Source organism: Melanaphis sacchari, unplaced genomic scaffold, assembly GCF_002803265.2.
Source record: "Melanaphis sacchari strain LSU unplaced genomic scaffold, SCAv2.0 Contig20_pilon_pilon, whole genome shotgun sequence".
In the NCBI taxonomy this organism is placed as follows: Eukaryota; Metazoa; Arthropoda; class Insecta; order Hemiptera; family Aphididae; genus Melanaphis; species Melanaphis sacchari.
In genome coordinates, this window is record NW_020271042.1 from 7,165,650 (window position 1) to 7,190,197 (window position 24,548).

Sequence of the window (24,548 nt, forward strand, 5' to 3'; positions counted from 1 at the left end):
ATTTTTAAGTTGTTATTGAAGATATGGTTATTTCTCAATAAATTAAATGTGTAAGATAATTTCATCAATACTATAAAGTGTAATTACTTTGAACACAATAAGCTATACAATGTTTATTTATTATTAGGTAATCACATTATTATTATTTAATATTATATTATTGTTATTTTTAAGATATTCTTGTCAATCAAAACAAGGAGTTTATCCCTAATGGTAGACGGTGTAGTGAAATCTTAATAAATCTTAAGCTTGTTTTATAAATTTCAATACTTTTAAATAAACAAATATAATAAATTATATAATATGTGTAATGTGTATGTATAAAACAATAACTATAATATAATATAATTTGTAATATAAATTCTCAGTTTACTTTTTACTAAAAATTACTTTTAGTAAACGGTTAAAAATTAAAATTTTCGCTTTCATATAATACATTTTAAGTAATGCATGAAAAAATCAACAATTTTTTTTATTTTTGCAAAATATTTCCAAATGAAAAGTTATATTATGCTACTATACTCAATACTGTATGCCTCCTATCACGCATATCGAATAAAAAACTTAGCAGAACAATAAATGCAGAAGCTATTATTACACCATCTGCAGTCTAATGTTTATGACGAGAAGACACCCGTTCTCAAATTATACTACTACGGCACTTCCACATTTACCTACCTATTGTAATATCCCGGACGTGTGTTTGTATAATATAGTATTCAACGTGTCATATGCATGATGGCATTTTTTAACGAGACAACAATAGTTTCACGCGTTTTTTTTTTGTTACTTACATGAAGAATGCAGATGTATTCTAATTAGATTTATACACATATTACTATACATTAGTGTATGTATGTGTATGCTAACCTAAAACATAAATCGAAAAAAAAATGTTCATAGTGACAACAGCGTTTTGTATGTAGTGTGTGTCAAGATGTCCATAAAATCTGCATTAACCTCGCGGGAAATATAACGGCCATGTTACCGTACCATCTCTTACACGGCATCGCGTCCAACGAATATTTATTAGTAATTCGTATTTATAATATCATAATATATGTAGGAGCACATTGCAGATTATTGATCCTTATTACATTAGCGAATACGCGTTATTGGAATCTAGTAGAGACGTGTAAAATATATAAAAAAAACAATTAAACGTACGACGTTTGATTAAAAACCTCGAACGATCAAATATTAATCAAACCATGTTAACAGAATTAAAAATAATTAAAGTGTTCTAGATCCTTTAAACAAAAACTTTCTTGACGTAAACAATAAAATATAGTATAGAGTATATTTTTAACTAAAAATATGATTCATGGTACACTACACAAATAATTATTAATCTGTGATCTACGCACTTTGTTCATGACACTTATATATTCAATCCATCGCTGTACTAGTCTTTCTGGTCATATACGATAAACTGATTCCAAACTACAGTTGAAATATAAAGAGCGATGTATAATTATTTTATAACCCCCCAACTATTTTTTAATACTTTTTGAGCACCTAAACAAATTTTGAATAATTACAATTTAATTTAAAGTTATTATGAACATATTAAAAACTATAACCTATTTTTTACGAGGATGTTGTTGGTTCTTTTGGTTATTTTCACAAGTTACTACACTTTCTGCACTTAGAACACGCAGTTAGGTTAGTAATTTGTTGTAAAAGTACGCTTAAACAGTTGAACACGTTGGTCGACGAATTGTGTTTTTAGAAGATACCTGATGAATACCAACGAGACCAAAAAACTACATATGCCTACGACAATATTAACGAAAATGTGGGTGCGATTGTTTGAAGATGCTCAAACTATAATGTATAATATTATTAAAAGGAAGCATGTGTTCTGACTTCTGATATTGCATCTTTGTTATTGTGGCGAATGAACTACGTCCTATAAATTAAACTTGTTATTTGTTTTGTTTCTACTCAAGGTATTCGTATAATAATTTGTTAACCAAATAAAATAAGTACACGTATTATGTTATTTATAAAAGTAGTTTTATATTCTGAATTATTATATAGGTGTACTCTTATAATTTATCCAAATGCGTAGGTTATACACTAATTCATGATTAATTTTATAAAACCTATCTAATAATTTATTTTCTTATAACAATTATAAAATAATGAAATTAAGAAAAAAAAATATTTAAAACAATAATAAAATAATTATAACCATTACTTTAAAACTACTGTGTAATTTGAGCTAACATTGAAGAATTACAATTTTGTCCTTCAGCTTTAATTATTAGATACCGTCAAGTAATCTAAATTGATGATAACAATCATTTTTTTTTAGTTTTTAATTATGAAAACTGTCTGTATAAAATGTTAAAGTTTTTGAATAAGCAACTAAAAACATTAGAATAATTTATGTTATAATAAAATATATTTTTAACAATTTAAAAATCGATCCAAGAACTTTTGTTAATTTTCAAGACAATGTATTATAATTTGTGTTTTATTAGTTATTTTTATAATTACGTGCATAATATATCTGAAAAGATTTAACTGATATAATTTAAGGGAATGTTTAAAATAAAATAGCAGAAATTAAGAGGTGCAACTTCTCAGACATTTTAATTACCCTCAAAATTGATACTTTATTTTAGAAATTGTATTATTTCTGTCATATTTTGTATTTTGATTATTCTAGTTACCCTGGAAATTCAACCAAATGTTCACCTATGCGCCCTAAGCCTACGTATTTACTGTAGATGATAAACATTATTTGATTTTAATTGTTATAGTAACTATAACAATAATTATAATTATTGTTGTTATAATTATAACACATTTTTAAAATGCATTATACAAGTGTGAAAAAATTAAGATTTATACACAGATATTATACGAATTCCTAGCAGTTTAACCTACCTGCATAATTTGGCCCACTGACACGCTTGCAAGAAACGAGAAGTTTAGGTACACCTGCCCTCAGTTACCTTCAAGGCGCATATTTTCCTTGATTAGGTGCAGCGCGCTACTATTATTTAACTAGCCCATTATCTAGCGATTATAGACATTAACCTAACAGTATTTATTGATTTCGATACAATTTAATAAAAATATATATATCTTATTAAACTGAAAATATCATCTACTAGACAAATTAATTGTTAAAAATATTATCCTATGTTTTATTATACATACAGTTAACTTAAAATATTATTTTATATGCATTTACGAATTATTAAAAAAGAAAGTTACGTAAATAAAATATATTTATTATTTTTTTGTTGATCTCATCGGCTGCAAAGGTCATTAGTTACAGTTTTTTTTTTTTTTTTAAATATTTTTAACTTGATATGTGTACGTTTAGGTAAATACAGATATACTTAATAATAATGCATTGTTTATGGCTGTTCCGTATGGGATTGGGGGTGTATTTTGATGCCGTATTACTCTAGATTTGATTAAGCAGGCCTGAAATATAAATTTATATCACGTTCAGATGGGCATATTCTGTGAATCTATTTGTGGTATGTATAGGTCACAGTGTCACATGACTAACTTTTATATTATAATAATATGTAAGATAATGACCATCATTCATCTATGCCAATAACAATTTTATAATTAACTAAAATTATTGTTCGATGGTCATAATTTTACACAGATAGGACAAGTAGACACTGTAAAAAAACAATTGACTAAAATGTGCTTAAAATATTTTTTTGAAAATTTACACAATAAACTAATTTGTGGTGTAAAATCAGTAATCACAGCGAAAAATAACGTTAAAACGACATATTATGTTCTGTAAATTTAAATATTCAAATTAATGTTTATTGTTCACGTGGAAAATTATTAAATTTGGTGGAATTCAAAAACTCTAATTTTTTAAATTATATCTATACATATTATATAATAAACATTAGATACTGATGGTAATAATCCGAGTTCTCGAAACAAAACTTTCAAAACAATTAAAATAATATTTTATTTATTTACTATACTTACAGTGGCTATTTTTTACTATAAGAAAGGCAACATATAACCCAGACGTAATACTAATTTTCATAATTTTAAAATTTTAAGCAAAAAATAATCAAATCATGATTGATTAACGTCTTATTCTTACGTAAAAAAATAATGCTCAAGCCACTGTATAAATGTAGATACAACAAATTACTAGGTAGAATGTAAACATTTTATAATATAATTGCGTAACTATTAACTAAGTTATACAATTATTTAATTGTATTCGCATATACTAGCATAGTATTGTATGCGGTACGTAGTATTATTCGTAAAATCAATTATTATATTAATGTGTTCAACTGCTTGAAGGTCTTTAGATATTGATACAATATTTTTGTTGGAAAATTAATGTACGGGAGATTTTAAGTACCTATAGATATACACAAATAGAATACAATAATTTTTGTTTCGGCCACGGCGTAAAGTCGTTATGGTTTTAGATGATAGAAATACTAATGTAATCAGAGGAAGTTCTCAACGTGATTGCAATTAACGACTATGAATAGGGAACAAAAAAAAAAAAGAAAAAAAGAAATAGGCAACATGCTTATACTATATTATTGTATGGTGTCGGAAGATAAAGCATCTAGTTTCGTTTTGATTAAAATTAAATAAAATATAAATAAATACGTTTTAAATAATTAACATGTAATTTAATATTTAACTTGTTCTACGTATTGAAACACGACATTCGGATCCAGTCGACCGATAAATTTCATTCAAAATATGTTTTGCAACATAATTTCTTAATAAATATGATAATATTATAATTCGTCAATATAAAGGGCTAGCTTAAAAACCAGTTTTATTTTTTCTAAGATCACAGCTCCTGCAGTGATAATCCTCGAATATTGTCCAAATATATAACGATATATAATATGACGATTAAATATTATAATATAATAATTATAGAGCTATAACTACACTTAATATTTCAAATATTTTATTCAATTTATATTTATGTATGTTGTTTAATAGTTTTATGACTTGTGGTTAACGTGTTTAAAATTTCACGATTGCGTTTTTCCTAATAAAACACATATTATTATGTGTGAACAACTTTAACTTTATAAAAATTTTCCGGCACACCATTTTATGGTTTAAGTATTCGGGCGGCAGGTACACAGTTAATAACATTATAAGCACACCATCATTATGTTGTGGAACGTTAAAAAAAATGTCTTTTTATAATTTAATGATATCTTGTTCGTCGCTTCACTCCGATTAGAATGTTAAAAAGAAAACAATTATGGACATTTTAGTTATTTATGTACTCTGCGGTTGGTAAACACTTCGCTACTTCGCATCTATATAATATAATATAATATGTATACCTTATTATTTACATAATATTTTACTGTTAACCAAAAACTGCAACAAATACTGAGATACGGCCTACTTATTTCTTTATTGGTTGTCATTTTGTCATTTTAAAATGTTCACGCGTATTTAAAATAAAATTTTAACAAAACAAGTGACTGGTGTTATATTTATTTTAAATATATTTAAAATTTATTAGATACTTCAATATTTATTCATTGATTTTAAAATCAATGAATTATTATATGATTTTAATCGTTCAAAATTCACGATATCGATTCCGATTTAAAACGTGTCTTAGAGAATTTCTTGAAATGGAAAAGGACAATAACTTTGTAATAAGAAGGTAAGAATGATTGGTAGCTTATTGTGAAAATATTTAGCTAAACAATTCTCGACAAAACGAATGTATAATAAGAAAAATACCATATAACTTTGTTTGAAATTATAGGAAAAAATTTGATTTAAAAAAAAATATAATATATTTAAAATTATTTTCAAATAATTTTTGAACATATATACTTGTACTCGAGTACTTACGTTTTTTACCGAGTATTATTCCGATACATATTTAAATATTTTAAATATTTTCCAAAGTAAGTATATTTTATAAGTACACTTGAAAAGCAAAACTTATGATCTGTTTAAAGTATTAACTTCAATAATCAATCAAAAAAAAAAAATAAATAAATAAATAAAAAATCGTTTGATACTATAAAAGTATAAAATATTATAAAATGATATCAATACGAAAATATCATAATATTATACAATAATGAATTTTCATGGACTATTATAATATAAATTTAATGAATTATGATGGAGAATATTGAATGAAATATTATATTTTATATTTATGTCTTACAGTAACTATATCATAAATCTTGAAATATAACCATAAATCGAACAGATTAAAATTCTAGGAAAAATAACTTGTTATTACGTGAATTGTATTGCAAAATATTAATATTTGAAGCAATTTGCACTGTAAATACATAATATACACAAGTTAATATTTTGAAATCAAAACGCATTATCTGTAAAAACAATTAATGTTGTTTCAATTATGTAATTTGGTATACAATTTTAAGTATAATTTTATCTTGCTGTAGGTGTTACCACTTACCAGTAATAATATAAACTCAAATACCTAGGGTTGTGTATAATTATAAAGTAGGTATGGTCGATCTTTTAGAATAGTTTTTGAACACCGACATGCGTGATTCTAACATTATTGAATGTAATAATGTGTCTACACATTTTTAATAGATCTCAATTGAAATACTTAAAATTGTGTTCTGTGTTCTAAGTATTATTGCACATTTAATTTTATTGACCTAATTATAAATAACTCATATAAACCTATATATTATTTTTAAGTGCTTAGTATTTGAGGTACTTAAGTTTAGTAGTTTGGTTAAGTATAAAAAATATTGAAAATTATAATTATAATTTACGAATTCATTGCTATACTCAATCTTTTCCATTTATAATTTCTACTAAACATGATAGTAAATATCCTGGAATATCTTTCCCCCTCCTAAAAAAAAATAATGATAAAAAGTTAGTTGATTTTTAAATTTTATTTAAATTTTAAAGCTAATTGAATCTACACACATATAGTGCATAATTTTGTTATATGTGATAACAATAAAATGAAATTAAGTAAGAAATCGCCCATTAGCTTGTGATTAATTTTTGATCCTAAGTGGATCAATGATTGTAATGATTTTACGACGATGTATGAGTTTTTTGTGCATGTTTATTTTAAAATTTCTGATAGAAAATTAGAATAAAATATATCAATTTTAGTTATTTTTTTGTTATTCAAAAAAATTTGCCATGAAGATTTGAAACTTTTACAGAGATTATTTTTCGATATTTTCAAAATATTTAAATATATATTAATAGCAATATATTCATGTATATAAATATTATAAATTATGTATACATAAATTTGCTAACACCTGATTTTCACAATATTTAAAATGTTCCTATACACTTCTTGTTGTAACAACTATTAATAAATAAACTATACGATAAATATAAAAGAGAGACAACTTTTTTTTTTTTTACTAATATAATATAAAAATTACTTATACCAAACTTAAGGAAGTTTAAGATCCTTCAAAAAAAAAAATTCTTTTTTTGCCATACCACTGAGTTTAAAACAGTACAAAAATATGAAATTATAAACGTGACGAATATAATCTTTAATATAATATACGCACAATAATATAGTTTGAATGTTGACCAGATAGGAACTTGGTATCGTTAAACGATAAATCTTCCCACGTGATTTACGCGGTATTATCCATACAGGCTGGAATGCACACATCACGAAATTCATCACTTACTAATTACAATCAACAGACCGTTAAACAACATATCGTTATTAAGATATTTATAATATTTATATATAAGCGTCCAAAACTTAGGTACGCTTTTTTTCAACAATACAGTTTAATAGTAAAGAATTATTTTAAATGAATAGAAAACAATGCTTGCATTTATAACAAATTTTTAAAGAGGTTCAACAACAACACAATAATAATTAGGTAGCTTTTATATTTTGTAAAGTCTTCCGTAGTGTCAGCTTCATATACATTAAAATAATAATTAAGATTACACTTTAAATGCTTGAAATTTAAACTGAACATTAATACAATATTTATTAAAAAAAATTAAGAATGCCAATTTTGTACGTTATTGTGTTAGATAAAAGTAAAATACATAAAAAAATTTAGTTAGTATATGTTTACACATAAATATGATTCACACGTTCAATAAAATCGAATACATAAATATAGAATTACCGTAATATTAGGTACATCATGTTTTCAATTTTGTATATATTTCAATATAAACATTATTTACTGGTTTTTTTCTACGATTCAACAATATATTGAAAGTAAATTAATTTAGTTAAAATAAAACTTGCAACAAATAAATGTGCATTGAGATTTTATGTACCTTACAGTGGCTTATAGTATGATAAGATTCGATTAGTTTTATTGGAAGATATAGTTACGCACTAGCTTATTGTAGATACCTACAATTAACTTTCTACCCAACAAAAAAAAACTAACATATTTTATAGTCGAGTAAGTGCTTTTTTTAGTTTGTATTAAATAATATCATTTTATATTTTTTAATTCCATATCAAATTAAATTTCATTATTTTAATTAGTCATACTAAAATAAATTGGCTTATCGGTGTAAGCATGATTCACTAATTGTGAGATTTACGGTTGGGAATTCACCTCGAGCTCGTTCGATCAATTATAACATTGATTGGTCGTAAACATCATTGGAAATACATTATTAAAAATATTAAAATATATTTTAATTTAATTAAACAGTTGGTTGGTTATCACGAAATAGAAGAACAATTATTGACAATAAAATTATGCAAAATTTGCAGCGTACGTCATTTGATCGACATCTTACCTAAACTTAATTGATTGAACAATCTTTATCCTGTATACGTAATACAAGGTTGAACACCATCAAATATTAACATGTAATATTTTTATGTCTATAAGTGTTTTAAAGGTGTACCAACACTATATCAACATCTGTGTAGAATTTAATTTTAAAATCGATTGCATAAACTGCTTTTACCAAATTTACTTTAATAATAATCCCTTTTGATCCTAGCATTCTAAATATTCTACTCTGTGACTATATCTATGGTTTAATCCTTCTTATTAATCACTTTATGGAATATTATAAATCCAATTTTACATACATTGAACTTCTTAAAAATAAATGAATAAACAATTTTATAATGTAATTACCAATTACATCTCAAAAATTAGTATATCATTTCCTATCGACCTTTATAATCGAGTAGTATATTAGTATATACCAATAAGTGGAATGTTTTGAAATTGGAGAAGTAAGTAACATTATATCAAACAGGTCTAATGCGTCAGAAGTATTTTAAAAATTAATTTCCCTTCCATGTACTCATATATATATTTCGTAAAAGTTTTATTATTTTTGTTTTTAATCTAAGTAAAAAGATAATAAATAAAGTATTTGACATTAATATCAAATGACTGAGTAAAAGTTTTATTAATGTATAATATTGTGTATAGATATCTGTATATTATATAGTATAATACACATTATAAGTACACCTATACACATAGGCGCCGACTTTTAGATATTAGCGCGGGGGCAAACTCTTCTGTTAATCGGAAAAAAAATTCTATAGTTTACTGATCGGGAGGGGTAATTATCTGAATGTCCCTTAACTCTTTTTTAATACTCCTATAGGGTACAAAATAAAATATTATGCATATATATTATTTTAATTTTCTTTGTTGGTTTTATTTCTTTTAAATTATTTACATGAAAATATAGAAAATATAATTTTTTTATTGTACAATACGTTATATTATAATATATACATTATATATTTATTTTGATGCGAAAGTATTTTTTCTTATTGAACACTTATTTATAAAAGTATTTCCTATTTTGCATAAGTCCAAAGATTCTACAATTGTTTTGTGGCAATTGAGAACCGCCAAATCATTCAAACGTTTTTGTGTCATAGTACTTCTCATATAATTTTTCAATCTTCTTAACATAGAAAAAGATCTTTCAGTAGTACACGTTGTGACTGGTACTGTCAATATCAATTGTATGCATTTTCTTAGCTCGGTTAAATGAATGACCAAGTGTGGTTTATCTTTAGCAATATTTAAAACATCTGAAAATGATGATACATTTAAGCCTTGGCCTTTAATTATATCATGAAACATGTCTCTGTGCAGTTTTAGTTTATCAATATTTAAATCATCTTTATAAAATTTGCAAATTAATTGTGGTGATATACTTGGATCAACAAAAAACATTTCAACATCACTTAAAAAAATTCGAACTTCAGAATTAAATCTTAATTGTAAACCAGATAGTATATGATCAATAATTTCTTTATATATTTTATTATATTTACTTTCAGGTGTAAATAAAAAGGACTCGGTAGTACTGTCATCATATTTAAGAGGCATTTTTCGTTTTCTAGATTCTTTTGGTGGATCTAATTTTAAATCTGACCATTCGTTTTTTATAGATTTCCATAAAATATTAAATGTATCTCTCATACTTGAAATAGTATCTTCCAAAGTATTCAAAATTTGTACGGAAAGTTTAAAATATAAAGATTTACTTTGTAATATTGTATTTGTTGTTTCCATATGTTTAAAAATACTAATTAATATTTTAAGCATTATGTAAGTATCTGAAGATTTTAATTGTTTTAAAAATCCTTTTGCTTTAGATCCTGCATCGTTATTTTCTGTTTTTGAAAAATCCGACAAAAATGTCATTAGTTCATTATAGTTTTCTATAACAGATAATAAAGAAGAATATCGTAACGTCCACCTGGTTGGACAAAATGGTCTTAGAGCAGTCACGTTCTCTTCTATTTGTAACATTTTAAACCAAGATAGCCTCTTGGGTGATTGTTTGATAAATGTAATTAATTCTCTTATAAAATTTAGTATATCTCTAGCTTTTTCTACATTTCGCATACTATCTTGGGTAACAAGATTTAAAGAATGAGCTTGACAATGAACAAACAATGCTCTAGGTTCAATTTCTTTAGTTCTAGCTTGTAATCCTTTGTGAACTCCAGAAACATTGCTAGCACCATCAAAACATTGTCCTCTAATATTATGAATATTCAACTCTAATCTACACAGAATATCTTTTAAAATATTGAATAGAGTATTAGAATCAGTTTTGGGTGTTTCATAAAATCCTATAAAATATTCTTCAATTTCAAATGATTCTTTGTCCACTGTTCTTAAACAAAATGAAATTTGTTCTTTCACTGTAATATCACTAGTTTCGTCTAATAAAATAGCATAAAATGTATTCTCTTTAATTTTTTTAATAATGTTTCTAATGACTTCTCTTGAAAGTATACTAAGAATTTCATTTGTTATATCGTGGGAAATCCATTTATAAGTAGTTCTACCTAACCAGTTTTTTAATTCAGTCGAATCTTCTGATCGAAGTTTTAATAACTGATTGAAATTTGCAGATTCATCAGTATGCCCTCTTATTGCTACGCCTTGTTTTGCCAAAAACACTATTGAAGATAATATTTTATCAAAAGCAAATCTTGATTCTTCCATAGATTTTTTATGACTATCCGAAATTTGAGCATATACATTAGCATTTGTCTTAATAAAAGAACTTTTAACAATATTTGTTTTATGCAATTCTGAACGTTCATGCATATTAAACCTTTCCACCGCTTTTTTCCAATTATTAAAGCCCTCTGAGATAAATACAGAAACATTATTATTGCTATTACTACTCATAGATTTACATAATTTGCAAAAAGCTTTATCATTAATTTGATCATATTCTAACCAGTCATATTTGTTTAACCAAGATGTTAAAAATGTTCTTTTTTTTTGTTTTGAAAAATCTGATGTAGTCGATGTAGATAAATTATTTTCAGAATTAATTTGATCGTCATAATTTACATTAACGCTTGAAGTTGAACTACTATTAGAATTAATTTGGTTGTTAATTAAGTTTGAGTCATGTTCGATATTTTTTTTTTGTATATATTTCCACATAGACATGATTGTTATTTGTTGAAGAATTACTTTTATTATTATTTGTAAAATTGTAATGCCCTACAAAAGTTTTAAAAAGTTATGATTAAAAAATTAAATATTAAAATTTATTTTAAAATCTGATTTTGTCATAACTATTTTTAACAAAAACTAGATAGGCGCGTACGTAAAAATGTGGAAAAACGGCGTAGGCGCTAAATTGCATTTGTTCTAATATGATTTATAATAAACTTACCTTAATGGCTTATTGTTATAATCTTCGAATAGTACACTTCGTAAGAACAGTAATAACTAACAATAATAAAATAATTAAATAGGTATTGGTATTATACTCTAGAATAATCAATACAAAAAAGGAAATACTATGGATCACTAAGTTAACACGTATATCACCACGGTCCATTTGCCGTTGCGTTACTGTGTCGCCACAATGAATTTCTATCTAGTCGACTATGTGTCGACTAGTTGGTGCATACATACATGTATATCATTGTAAAAACTATAAATATATTTGCTTATAATTTATAAATAATATTATTTGAATTGAAAACTTTTAGATTAAATGTAAATTTATGATATACGATAATATCATGCATGTTTTTATTTTTAAATACCTAGTATTAATAGTATTATACTATAAAAGTAATAAAATCAGTTCTGTCTATACATTTCGGGAATAATTGAAATTACAGATGTATTTTTAGACCAAATATAAAACCAAATAGTAGTGAGCGATCTATAGTATTTTAGTATTTATAATTATTATCGATGATCATATTTAAGTTTTATATAATTATACAATCGTCGATGTTCTAATGAATATTTTCATGTCATAATCTGGTATTTTAACCAAATAATTATTATTGTACACAACGGGGGCGAAATAATACTTTTGTCCCCGTTAAATCAATGCACGGGGGCGATCGCCCCCTTTGCCCCCGTGGAGTTGGCGCCTATGCCTATACATTAATACGATAACGGTATTCTAATATTGTGAAATATAATTCTAAATCAAATCAGTTTGCTAGTTACCTGTGTACTAGAATTCGCAAATTGAATAAGAAAAAAATCTAGTATCTTTGTGAAAACTAATCATCGTCGAACAAACTTGTATTTTATTAGTTATCTATGCGAATAACACATGTTATGGTATAGGCAAGATACGTAGATTTTCTTAGGTCATAGATTATTGCGACGTGTGGTCTGTTATTCCGTATAACGTCCTACAATTTATAATTAGACCGTAAATAATTGTTACACAACCTTTTTACAACTGTTTATCGAAACACTATTATATGTGGTATGTCTAACCTACGTCCATAGGATTGGTTTTAAATGACGGTAATGACAATAATTATAGGTTTTCGGACTACGACGAGAATGACGGTTTCTTATAGGTATCACAGTATGCGATATCGTTTGGCTTAACCCTCGTCCGAGTTCAGTTGTTAAACCATTGCACTGCTGTTGCTGTCTTCGAGTATACTCGCTCTTTACAGTAATTTGAAAGTCTAGTATAAGTGGTATATCTGCACGACGCACGGATATGTTGCATAAGAGAGCTGGTGTTTTTACTCTGATTTTTGCCATACGGTTTTATTTTATTGATTGATCACTCGCTCAAATTTAACGGACAATACACACTCGAGTAAAAGTACGATTGTACAAATACGCGTTGTATACACGGTTTTTAATAAAAAACATTTCAGGACAACGTTTATGTTGTATTAATGTGTACTAACTACTATGAATATAAATATCACAAGTAAAATTGTTTAAGTGTACGACATGCAACTTGTATACAATATAAATGCAAGTAGTAACGTTGAATATCGAAAAAAATTACGTTTGTTTCGAAATACAATAAATTAAAAGAAAAAAAATCTCTTGCAAGTGTGTTGTATAAATACTACATAGGGTTCTAGGATATTAATAAATACAAAAAAAAAAAAAAAAATAATAATAAAATAAATTTACAAACGGATGTTAATAAATAATTTAAATGAAAAGTGATTCGTGATGAGTCCTTTGGTGTTTATTGAAAAATAAAAAAAATTAATGTTTTAACGAACTACATTAAAGTTAGTACAATAACAATAACAATGACAATAATAAAATGAAGAAATTATAACAAAATAATATAAAATAAAAATGGAATAGTGAAATTCATTCATTTTTTTTCGTTTCTCGATACTTATGGATTTTTTTTATTCTAACACTGCTCCATTTGTATTACATACACTAAGCATTAAACACCAATGATTTTCTCGGTTTAAATCTATCCTTTATGTGCCAAAAATAACATTGGTAACAAATATTGGTATTATTATTACAAATATGAAATATCAGAAGTTTCATCTACACGCTGACCCATATATCTTTGATTTTTTAACTATATATTGAGGATCATATTATTCACTCGTCATGTTTAGGTAACATACATACCAACGTGACATTGCTCAAAGATAACCAAAATTGTTATTGTTATTTGTTATTAGTATTATAATATACTTATAATATGATATATTATATTATTGTATATTATTGTTATTTTTATTACTTTTACATAAAGGGGAAAAAAATAATTATTTAAAATGTAAATACGGCTTAAAAAATGTCAACACGACTGCTTAAATTATATTCAATAACGTTGTAATTGTTATTTAGGGTTATTTTAATTTTTAATGACTTCACTTACAAGACTTCAAAAAAAAAAAAAAAATTATACTATATTGACATAAATTATTGTTTATGGACAGAGATATTTAACAATCAAAAATCATACATTTGTCTACTCTTTAATTTTGAAAATGTATTTACAATACAAATTTGGTATAGATTTATAGTATGAAGATTAAGCTAATAACGAACTTTTTATGTTTTTAAGTACTATTTTTCTTCGTCATATACAAACATATTAAAACGTTAACGATATTAAATAATAATTATACAGCGAGAACAATAAATGTTGAAATCGAGATTTTAAAATACACTGAAAAGTGTCGTTTGTAAAATTCATAAAATATTATACACACTAAGTTTAAATACAAATTGTGTGTCTTGTTGGTAAAGGTAGGAAGAGGGTTGATTGTTAACGACTTGCAGAAGGTGACCGTCTCGTCGTAACCCATAGCATAGAACTGAACTGAACATAGATCGTTCACCGTTTATTATAGTATTCGACATATTATTACGATCACGAAAGCGTAATGTACAACGGTGAAAAGTCAAGTGCGATCAGGCACGGACCCATATTTATTTATTTGGATGCTCCACAGCCGACTCAACCGAATTGAACGTGGGTACACACAAACACTGTTATTGCGGCCTACCCACACGCATAGACCTCGCGCGCATTTCGGATATATTTCAAATTCGTTTGTACGTCGTGTGGTCTCTCGGTGGTTTTACGTTGAGGCCGCCCCGTTACTGTGCTGCAGTCGACCAAACATAATGTGTAATATAGCCAACGGTTTCGCGATCTACAAACGGCCGTTTGCAATAGCAGCCTCTTTGGACAAGAGTTATCAGTCTCATGACTTCTTGTTGATGATTTCTTGCAGGTACATAGATAGGTATATGCTATATCATACATAATATCTTAGAGGGCGGGGGTATAAAATTTTGCACCACTCACCCACGATAGACTATATTAAAAATCTTTAAATTTTCTTAAATAAAGGAAGAATGCATTTAACTTACATTTACGTTTGAGATAAATAAATAGTTTTTCTATTGAAATACGTATAAAGTCAACGTTACAGCATAATATTGGGTTACGAAAATGATCCAATAATATTATTTCATGAATTTTGATTAAAATATATGATATTAATATCATCACATTATTTATTTATTTTTAAATAAACTATAGACTCATTTTCTAATAAACTCTTATTGAAGTACTTAAAACAATAATACGTATAATGTTTTCGAATTTGGTAAATTAAATTATTGTGCTCCCCTCCTATTTACGTATAATTTCATATTATGTTTCAAGAACATATTGTTATAATAATAATAATAATACATTATATTATTAATTATTTTTTCACTTGACAATATACTACCTACTTTTCAATGTATAATAATTATTATAGTGTTGGTCGGGGAAAGAGATCAGGAAAAAAACGTGTTCGTATCACTCATCAACTTTCCAACCACGTTTCGATTTGAACGATACTTCGGCGTGTATCACCGTTAACCCGCCACATCGTATTATATTGCTGCGTCGATTAAACACTCAGCAGCAGTTCCGTTTACCGTTGAAATCTGTCATAAAATTTGACGCGACCGCGTATGTTGTGCCCGCCTATAGTCAATCGTATTCAACCTTTGCTCCGGTTTTTCTTCAATCAGTGGCGTTGCGCTAAATTAAACATCGACCAGATAAACGGCGACCGTATCGGTAAAATAATTAACAGTATAAAAAATATTGCAAATCGATAAAACGTATAATACAGACGTCATAGTTATACGACTCAGTCAACAAATAAACAACGGCGGTATTCCGATTTGTCGTGTTTATACGTTCCCAGATTGCTGTCGTTTCTTATCGTTCGTCTACCACCGTTTACTGGCCTTTATTAAAATGTTTTTTGTGATATCCAGTCAGTCCACGGCCACACATACCGTATCGGTACCTCCATGCGCTTACCGGTAACCTATAAAAAGGTCTCAGAGGACCACACATGACCGCCGAACCGCACTGGACCGATAATCATTTGGTGGCTTCTCGTCATTCAGTTCATCAAATACCATTGTATGCAAATTGTCATCCGTATGTGAACCATAACTTCCATACTATTTATAATATTATAATTTATTTTAATTTTAGACGTGTTATTATAACTATGTGACCATGTTATTTAACTTGCATTTCAATATTATTATATGCACCTATCATCAATAAACAGAAATACTTTGTGCGCTTAATTAATATATTAATCAGTCTAATATTGTATCGCCTCTGTCTAACCATTAAAGTTATTATACTGAGACCACCGTGCAGGATGGACAGTGGCGTCATCGTATCAGAAAAATAATATTAATTGTAACAACAGCACGAGCAATCCGATACGCGTGTACGAGTTATTGATTTTGTAAGTAACACAAAATAAACTTTTCGTTTTTTTCATAATGTCCACCTGTGACAACTTATAGCCATAACGCTTATCTAATGTCACTGTAGGAATTTTCATATACGATTTCCGTTTGACGGACGCTTTTAACGATTCCAAATTCACTATTGGATGTTCTACAGTGACATTGTGCAGAACAAATACTGCAGCATACTATGTAAAATAATTTTCACGAACTTGGAATATTTTTTTCATTTAAACATTGGCGAATATAATACTAACATAATATTTATATTTATATAAATACATATATACGAACCGAGTAGAAATATAATTTCGAGATTATACTCGCGTACAATATTACATTTTACCGAACTAATGGAACAAACGTTACTTGCAAAAACGATAACGTCAACAATAATAAAGCAAGAATAGACAGAAGAAAAGAACTAGAGTTATCTTAGAAAGCTTTGTAAAATAAAAACCACGCAAATCGTAAAAAGAATTTGTACGCAGCGGCTGTAAATAGACACAATAAATTGTTGTGGTGTGGATAATAATGTGTTTCTGAACCAAAACCGTGACTTTCAAATGTGTAAGACAATTCGTCAATTTGTTAACGCAGTCGCAAAACCGAGTTGATTAATTTCCCGACAAACAATCCATATAGATATAGTATAGATACTAGATTATCGTCGGGTTTGAAGTGGCTCATCACTGTAGAATTTGGATACACCAGCTTATTGCATTATTGTGCCTAATGTATAATAACTGTGTTCATGCAAGATCATACTAGTTGCGGTATCTGGTCGTGTTTTTCCTCATGTACATATACTAACATATATGTCTGCTCGATTTTATGATAACTCTAGATCTATCCGCTTTTCTTGCGTAAATTTCAAATCGTGTATAAAACTGTTTATGACTGCCTGATGAAAATTAGTAATTTAATTTTTTAAGGTTCTATATAAAGAATTAGTTCTAGTAAAAAACATTATGAATTATAAAAGCTCTACCTTTCAAATAGCGGATTGATGGAATAATTTTCCAAAATCATTCCTATAATTAGGAAAAAAAATATGTACCAATTGGAATTCTAGATACATTACTCGTTTACGGAAAACGTATATATCTTGAACCGTGAAAATATGCGTTTCGTTTGTTATTTCAATACCGCGATAATACTGAAAATAATAATAATAATAATAATACAATAACCGCGGTGAAAAATATGTGTGTACGCGATGATAAAATTATAATATAATAAACATATATGTGTGTGAAATGATACTATATGGTATATTATGTACACGCCGATTTGGTTCACTACACGCCAGCGACGCAGCCAAGTTCATGATACAATATATACAGTTAGCTTCCTCCATTCCACACTATCTGTGAGTGTGAAGAACGAAAAGTAGGCTTAGGTACGGTCTATATTATATGACAATACATAAATATATATATACATAAATATATATATATACCAGAAGAGCAGAACAAGTGCGTCATCGTTAAAAAAAGGCTCTCGTGTGTGTAATGGGTACATGATAATAATATAATACCATCATCATACACAGCTAGATAAGTATGCGTATATTACCGACACCGGACGAAAACCGTAGGCTTTGTCGACAAACGGTCGATAAATAAGAAGCTAAATTAGGCGTTATTATATACATATAACATTACTCGAGTCTTCGTCGTTAAATCAGCACAATATACGATAATTATTAATTATTTACTGCGCTCGAACGTTGGAAAATGTCTGTTGTAAAGACAATAGACAGCACAATCGGTTCGTTATACATTTATACCTAGCAATATATTTGTGTGACATATTATTATCTAGGATTGATAAGTTAATGATATTTTTTTTTTTTAACTTAGTCAAGTACAATTTACAAATTTTGCCGGATTCATGCATTGTACATAAAATTGGTAACATAAATATTACTAACTTAGTGAAACTGTCTTAACTTGTTACATTGTAAAAGTTCCAAACGTTTAATACAAAACCTATAAAGAAAATATCAGCTAGATTATGTTATTTTGAGAAAGTCATTTTACGAATTTTCAAAGAAAAAATAACTGAGAAATCTCTAATAGTAGGTACTGTTATTAGGATCATAAATTCAAAATGTTACGATTTATCGTTAAATTGTTTATTTAAACAAATGATAATAACACGTCACTATTCATATTGTTCCGTGATGGATATTGCGAGAAAAGTAATCGAATTGAATGCACAAAGTAGTTTTATAGTTCTATATGAGTTTATGACTGTATCTTGTCCGGCATCAAGCTTTTTTATGTAAATACTGCGAAATTATTATAATTTATAATGTTTTTTTTTTTATCGAATAACGTTGAATACGTTATTGTAATTTTAACAATAAAATCTTAACGAGGATGATTTAAAAAACATCATCGTGGTAATACCTATATGTCGAGAATGTAATTTCAAGTTTCAATGAACATCGAAATCATAAAAATAGTAGTAAATATAATGTTAATTTCGAAGTAGCAACGCGTTTTGTCATAAATTATAAAAAACATACAATACATTCACAAAATAGGCACAAGTGAAGAACTTTTATACTGAAAATAATAAATGTTTAGTAAAGTATAATTATAACTACATGCAGTAAACTGTAATGTATGTGTTTGTGTGTGTGTGTATGTGTGTGGACTTGGTGTAATTGTTTTTGAGAGAACAACTTGTCACGTAGTTTGTTGTATGTAAATTTATACTGTAAACAAATAAATATTAACCGCATTTAATCGAACAACTGAATACTGTTTTTGAATGGGTAAACATAAAACTACTTTGCCCATTATTACACCCACGTGAGTAAGCACGCAGTGTCTTATTATATTAATTGATTATTTTATGTATAATAAATGACTTTGACTACTTCCAGTCAAACGAACAACAGATGCGATTTGTTATGAATTTGTGTTACAGTACGACCGGTGGATATGGTAGCGTCAGTGATAAATTTGTTCCTATACATGAAATACCAACAAAATATAAATTATTACGAACACCCACCATAGAAACAAATAATATTATGACAGTATTTTATTGTGTTTTCAAAACGGTTGGAAACCATGTGACTTGTAAAAGCCACGACCGACGAATGTGTATACAATTTTAATCTTTTTTTTTATGGTAGGAGGTAGGGTGGAGGCATGTTAAAGAAACTTTAAATTTAAGCTACGGAATTAACTGCTATAGTATTTTAAATAATCACAAGACTTCGAATTTGTTAAATTTTACTAGGATAAGGATGAAAATAGAGATATTACAGTAGACGAACGGTCGAAAATTAATAAACAGAAGACTATTCCTATGTTGAAGTACTACTTAGACGTCATTACAAAGTGTGTTCAACGATTTAATATATTGTAACAAATAATTATAATACCATGTATGATGTGTCGTACGAGTATCTGTATTTTTGCATTTTTTCGTAAATCATATTAACGCGCGTGCATTATATCTTTTTAATGCCCGCTGCAAGCATCTCGAATAAATTCACTCTTTTCGTTCAAAAATGTACTTAACCTTAAATTTTGTATTATATATTCCTACTATCATCCTATCGCGTGTTATTTTTTATTAACGCATAAGATAACCAACTAAAATTAGCCTTGAATACTGCAAAGGGAACAACAAATTATTTCTTCGTATAATATTATTACATACCTATACATGCAGTATCGTTTATCGTTGTGGTTCGGAAAAAACTTCCATATAACAATATGACATGCAGTCTTACGACAATATTATAATTACTGATACTACAAACATAACAATATATTAACCAATTATATATCGTTGAATTGAAATGGAAACCGTATAAATTGATGTTCATTTTTTATATTTTGCGCACATTGTACGCTAACAAAAAAATAATTCCCATCATTATAAATTCATTAGTTGATTTTTAGTGTAATGTCAAAACGAATTTTCTTTTCGTGAAACAATTATTATTATCGTTAAAAATTACAAGGTTACTGCTTAAGATGTAAAATAAGTTTAAATAACTAAGCAAATCTTTACGTTTATTTTTATTTATGTTACCTATAATGTTATTAATCATACGTTAGAAAGTGGGAAAATACAGTGGCTATTATAATGTTTATAGTCTCTCTCTGAGTAATGTTTGAAATTTTATCTAATTACTTAATTAAGTAATACGTACGTTTTATTTTTTGATAATATGCAAATTAAACATGGATTTTCAACTTAATGTTAATGGCATATTTTTACGTTAAATTTAATTTAAAGGTCAATTATTGTCTAAGATAGATAGTTAGATAATATTACGTAAGCATTCTAAAATTATACTATTTTAGCTATACAGTTTAAGCAGTGTAAGTATTTTTTTCAATGCTATTTTAATTTTTTGTAGTAAAAATATTTTATGTGTACAACTCATTATTTTCCTTTGTATGTAAAATTGTAATTCCAATATTGCAGTACATGGATAATAATAATATCTTTCATAATTTTAAAAATATTTCACTATAAAAAGTTAGGGAAGTCACAGTGCTATATAATATGTAGTGACTAATGAGTACTTAGTATACTTAGTACTTCATCACTAATTATAAGATCGCTTAGTCATTTTAATAAGTTTATTTAATTTTAATTCAATGAGAAAAAATAGCAAAATAAAATGGATTACATTAAAATTGCCAATATAATATTTCCATACCCGAATTTAATTTATCTATTCATAAATTTTATATTGTTATTTATCAGGATCACATTTAGTTGATTTGTTTATAATTAAATCGTTATTTGTTTACTTATTATACAATGTTTATAATAGTGAGTCACAAAATTGTTATGATATTTAAGAAATCAGCTGTATAGGCAATTTCAACAAACAACATTGTATAAAAATTAAATTAAATTAATATGCTCTTAAATTGTTTCCAACAATTTTAAAGAATTTTTAAATTCATTTTTTATTAGTAATATAATAATAATACTTTTATAATAATAACTACGAAGTTTATTCAAAAATTATGCTCATCATACTTCAATATGATAATATTTAGATATTTGTTATTTATATTATTAATTTTGATAAAAATTAAGTAGTATGTACAATATTTAGATGGTAATGAATTATGAGTATTATTATAATGGGATTAGCATATATTTTTCAACATTTTTGAACGCGAGTTTCAAGAAAATAATCATCTATTCATTCTATTCAAACATTTATATAAACAATATATATGTATATTGTAATCTTTAATGTCTAGATAATAATCTATTATTTATTTGTTTAATAGAACGAGATAGACCAAAATTACAAAAATTTACTTAACATGCAAAATAATAAGTACCAAAGAGTTTTATCTCATTATAAGACAAAAATATTTACTCAATTACTCAAAACAGAATGGTTATGTTAATCGACAAAATGGAGGATTGGATAATTACGAGAATTTTAAAGAGAGCGTGTTACACGCAATAAATAGTATGAAGTTATCACGGTAAGCTTACTTATAATAAATCACTATGTAGGGATGATGGAATTGTTGTATATCATGGCACTTATATCGTCGTTAATTCAAAATTTACGGAAAATATTAAAATTCTTTCAATTTATTTTGAATTCGGACAGTTATCTGCAAAAATCGGTTAATCTTGTACCCGTATAGTCAGTATAATATGCTGATGAATTTCGTCTTGTTTATTGTATTAAGGGTTGGAACCAGATTGAGTACAAAAATAGATGCGACGTTACCATTATTTTTACTGTAGAATCGAAAAAAAAAAAGAATATTAAATATAATACATTTAAACATTTATTATTGATTTTTAATCACATATTATTACATATTAAGACAACGTTTGCTTGGTCAGTTCATTTAATATACCACTCATACGGGGAAAAAGATGCACTTTATATAAGTACATCACTATTTCAACAATTCGCCTTTTTTTTTTCTCGATCCAATAAACCTATACTTGAAAGTTCTAACATTTGCAAACTTTTTGCCTCTCTTGGATAAAACAATTTATATTTCATTATTTTATATCATAAAAATCATAAAATTTTCAAAATTCACTTTATTTTTAAGGAACACAAGCACTAAACAACATAATATACTGTAACCAAGTCTTATTTACAGCACAGGTACATAAAATAATAGTTAATTCAAATTTAGTGCAATCGTTGTAGATAAAAATTCTGGTTTCCTATCTACCTCAGTGTTATTTTCAATTTTCGCAGGTGTTATTCAACTAATATATTAGTTACTTATTAGTAATATACACAACATACGTACTAGTGAAAATATGATAACGCTATACTCAATATTTATTTTATTTTTTTTTATCGTACTCAATCGGGTGTCACCAAGTACACCAACTAACATAGATATGATGATTTTTAAGAAAACATGTTGCGTTGATTTAGCATAATATACTAGTAGAGCTTAAAACGGTAATTAAACGAAGTAAGATTTATTTAAAATAAACACACATAGGTACTTATAGTAAGGTATTTGAGGTACTTACATCATGTTTTAATATTATTAAGATAATTTAGACTAGATTATCTCGAGTAAATTGCAATCAATTAGCGAGATTTAATGCCAGTGCAATATCATTTGTCATAAATATTATACAACAATATTACTACAGAATATTATTATTATATAATAAGTAGAATAGTAAAGGTACCTCTACATGAGAAAACGTCGATAAAATTGTTTACATTTGATAACAGTCAACAGATTCGTTGTATCGGCACGTCGATAGGTATTACAATAGTGAATAATATACCGCGAGTGACGGTGCACCATTGTGCACGCTCGCGTATAAAGCGAGCGTTGTGTATGACATACGTCGTAAAAAAAAAAAAAACAAAATATTGTAAACAAATGTGTTTTGAAAGTGGTCAAATTTAATATCATTAACATACACGTACATAAGGTGCGCCCACCGTTTACATTGTAAAATCAATATAAATTTGTTGACTTTCGGGTGATAAAAAAAAAAAAAAAAAAAAAAAAACACGATTCAAAAGAGAAAAAGTTTTGAAAAATGTCCACGACAACAATAACAATTAAAGACATAATATATTATAACGACGTGATATGGATTGGTCGGTGAAATATGTTCCGTTCGCTATATGCGAGAACGTGCATGTTCCGCAATTCACTGTTATATTATATTATTATTATTAACTTTTTTATTACTATATTATATTTCTAACCCGTGATATTATTACAATATAATCGTAATGAAATATCCCTTCACCAGCGTCTACGACGATCCGAATGACGAGACTTACGCGGGTATAATATAATAATAATATGATATAACATACGGACTACTAGTTGGCTGCCGAGAATAATAATAATATTATTATTATCATCAATGTGTCCGGGCCGCGAGATAAATCACAATAATATAATATTATTATTATTATCGAGTTGACCATATTACATTATTATTATTATTATTCAGCGGCGGCACGAACTCTTACAGTATATACGT

General features: G+C 26.9%; 1 protein-coding gene across 1 annotated transcript; it reads right to left on the reverse strand.

Annotated features, from left to right (window-relative positions):
• Nucleotides 1-6,798: 6,798 nt before the first annotated feature.
• LOC112593688 (zinc finger MYM-type protein 1-like) lies at nucleotides 6,799-11,939 on the reverse strand. Its single transcript, XM_025338194.1, has 3 exons — nucleotides 10,550-11,939; nucleotides 9,790-10,456; nucleotides 6,799-6,865 (listed from the first exon to the last, which is right to left on the reverse strand). The coding sequence occupies exons 1-3, from the start codon at nucleotides 11,937-11,939 to the stop codon at nucleotides 6,799-6,801; spliced, it is 2,124 nt and encodes a 707-aa protein (XP_025193979.1).
• Nucleotides 11,940-24,548: the final 12,609 nt, after the last annotated feature.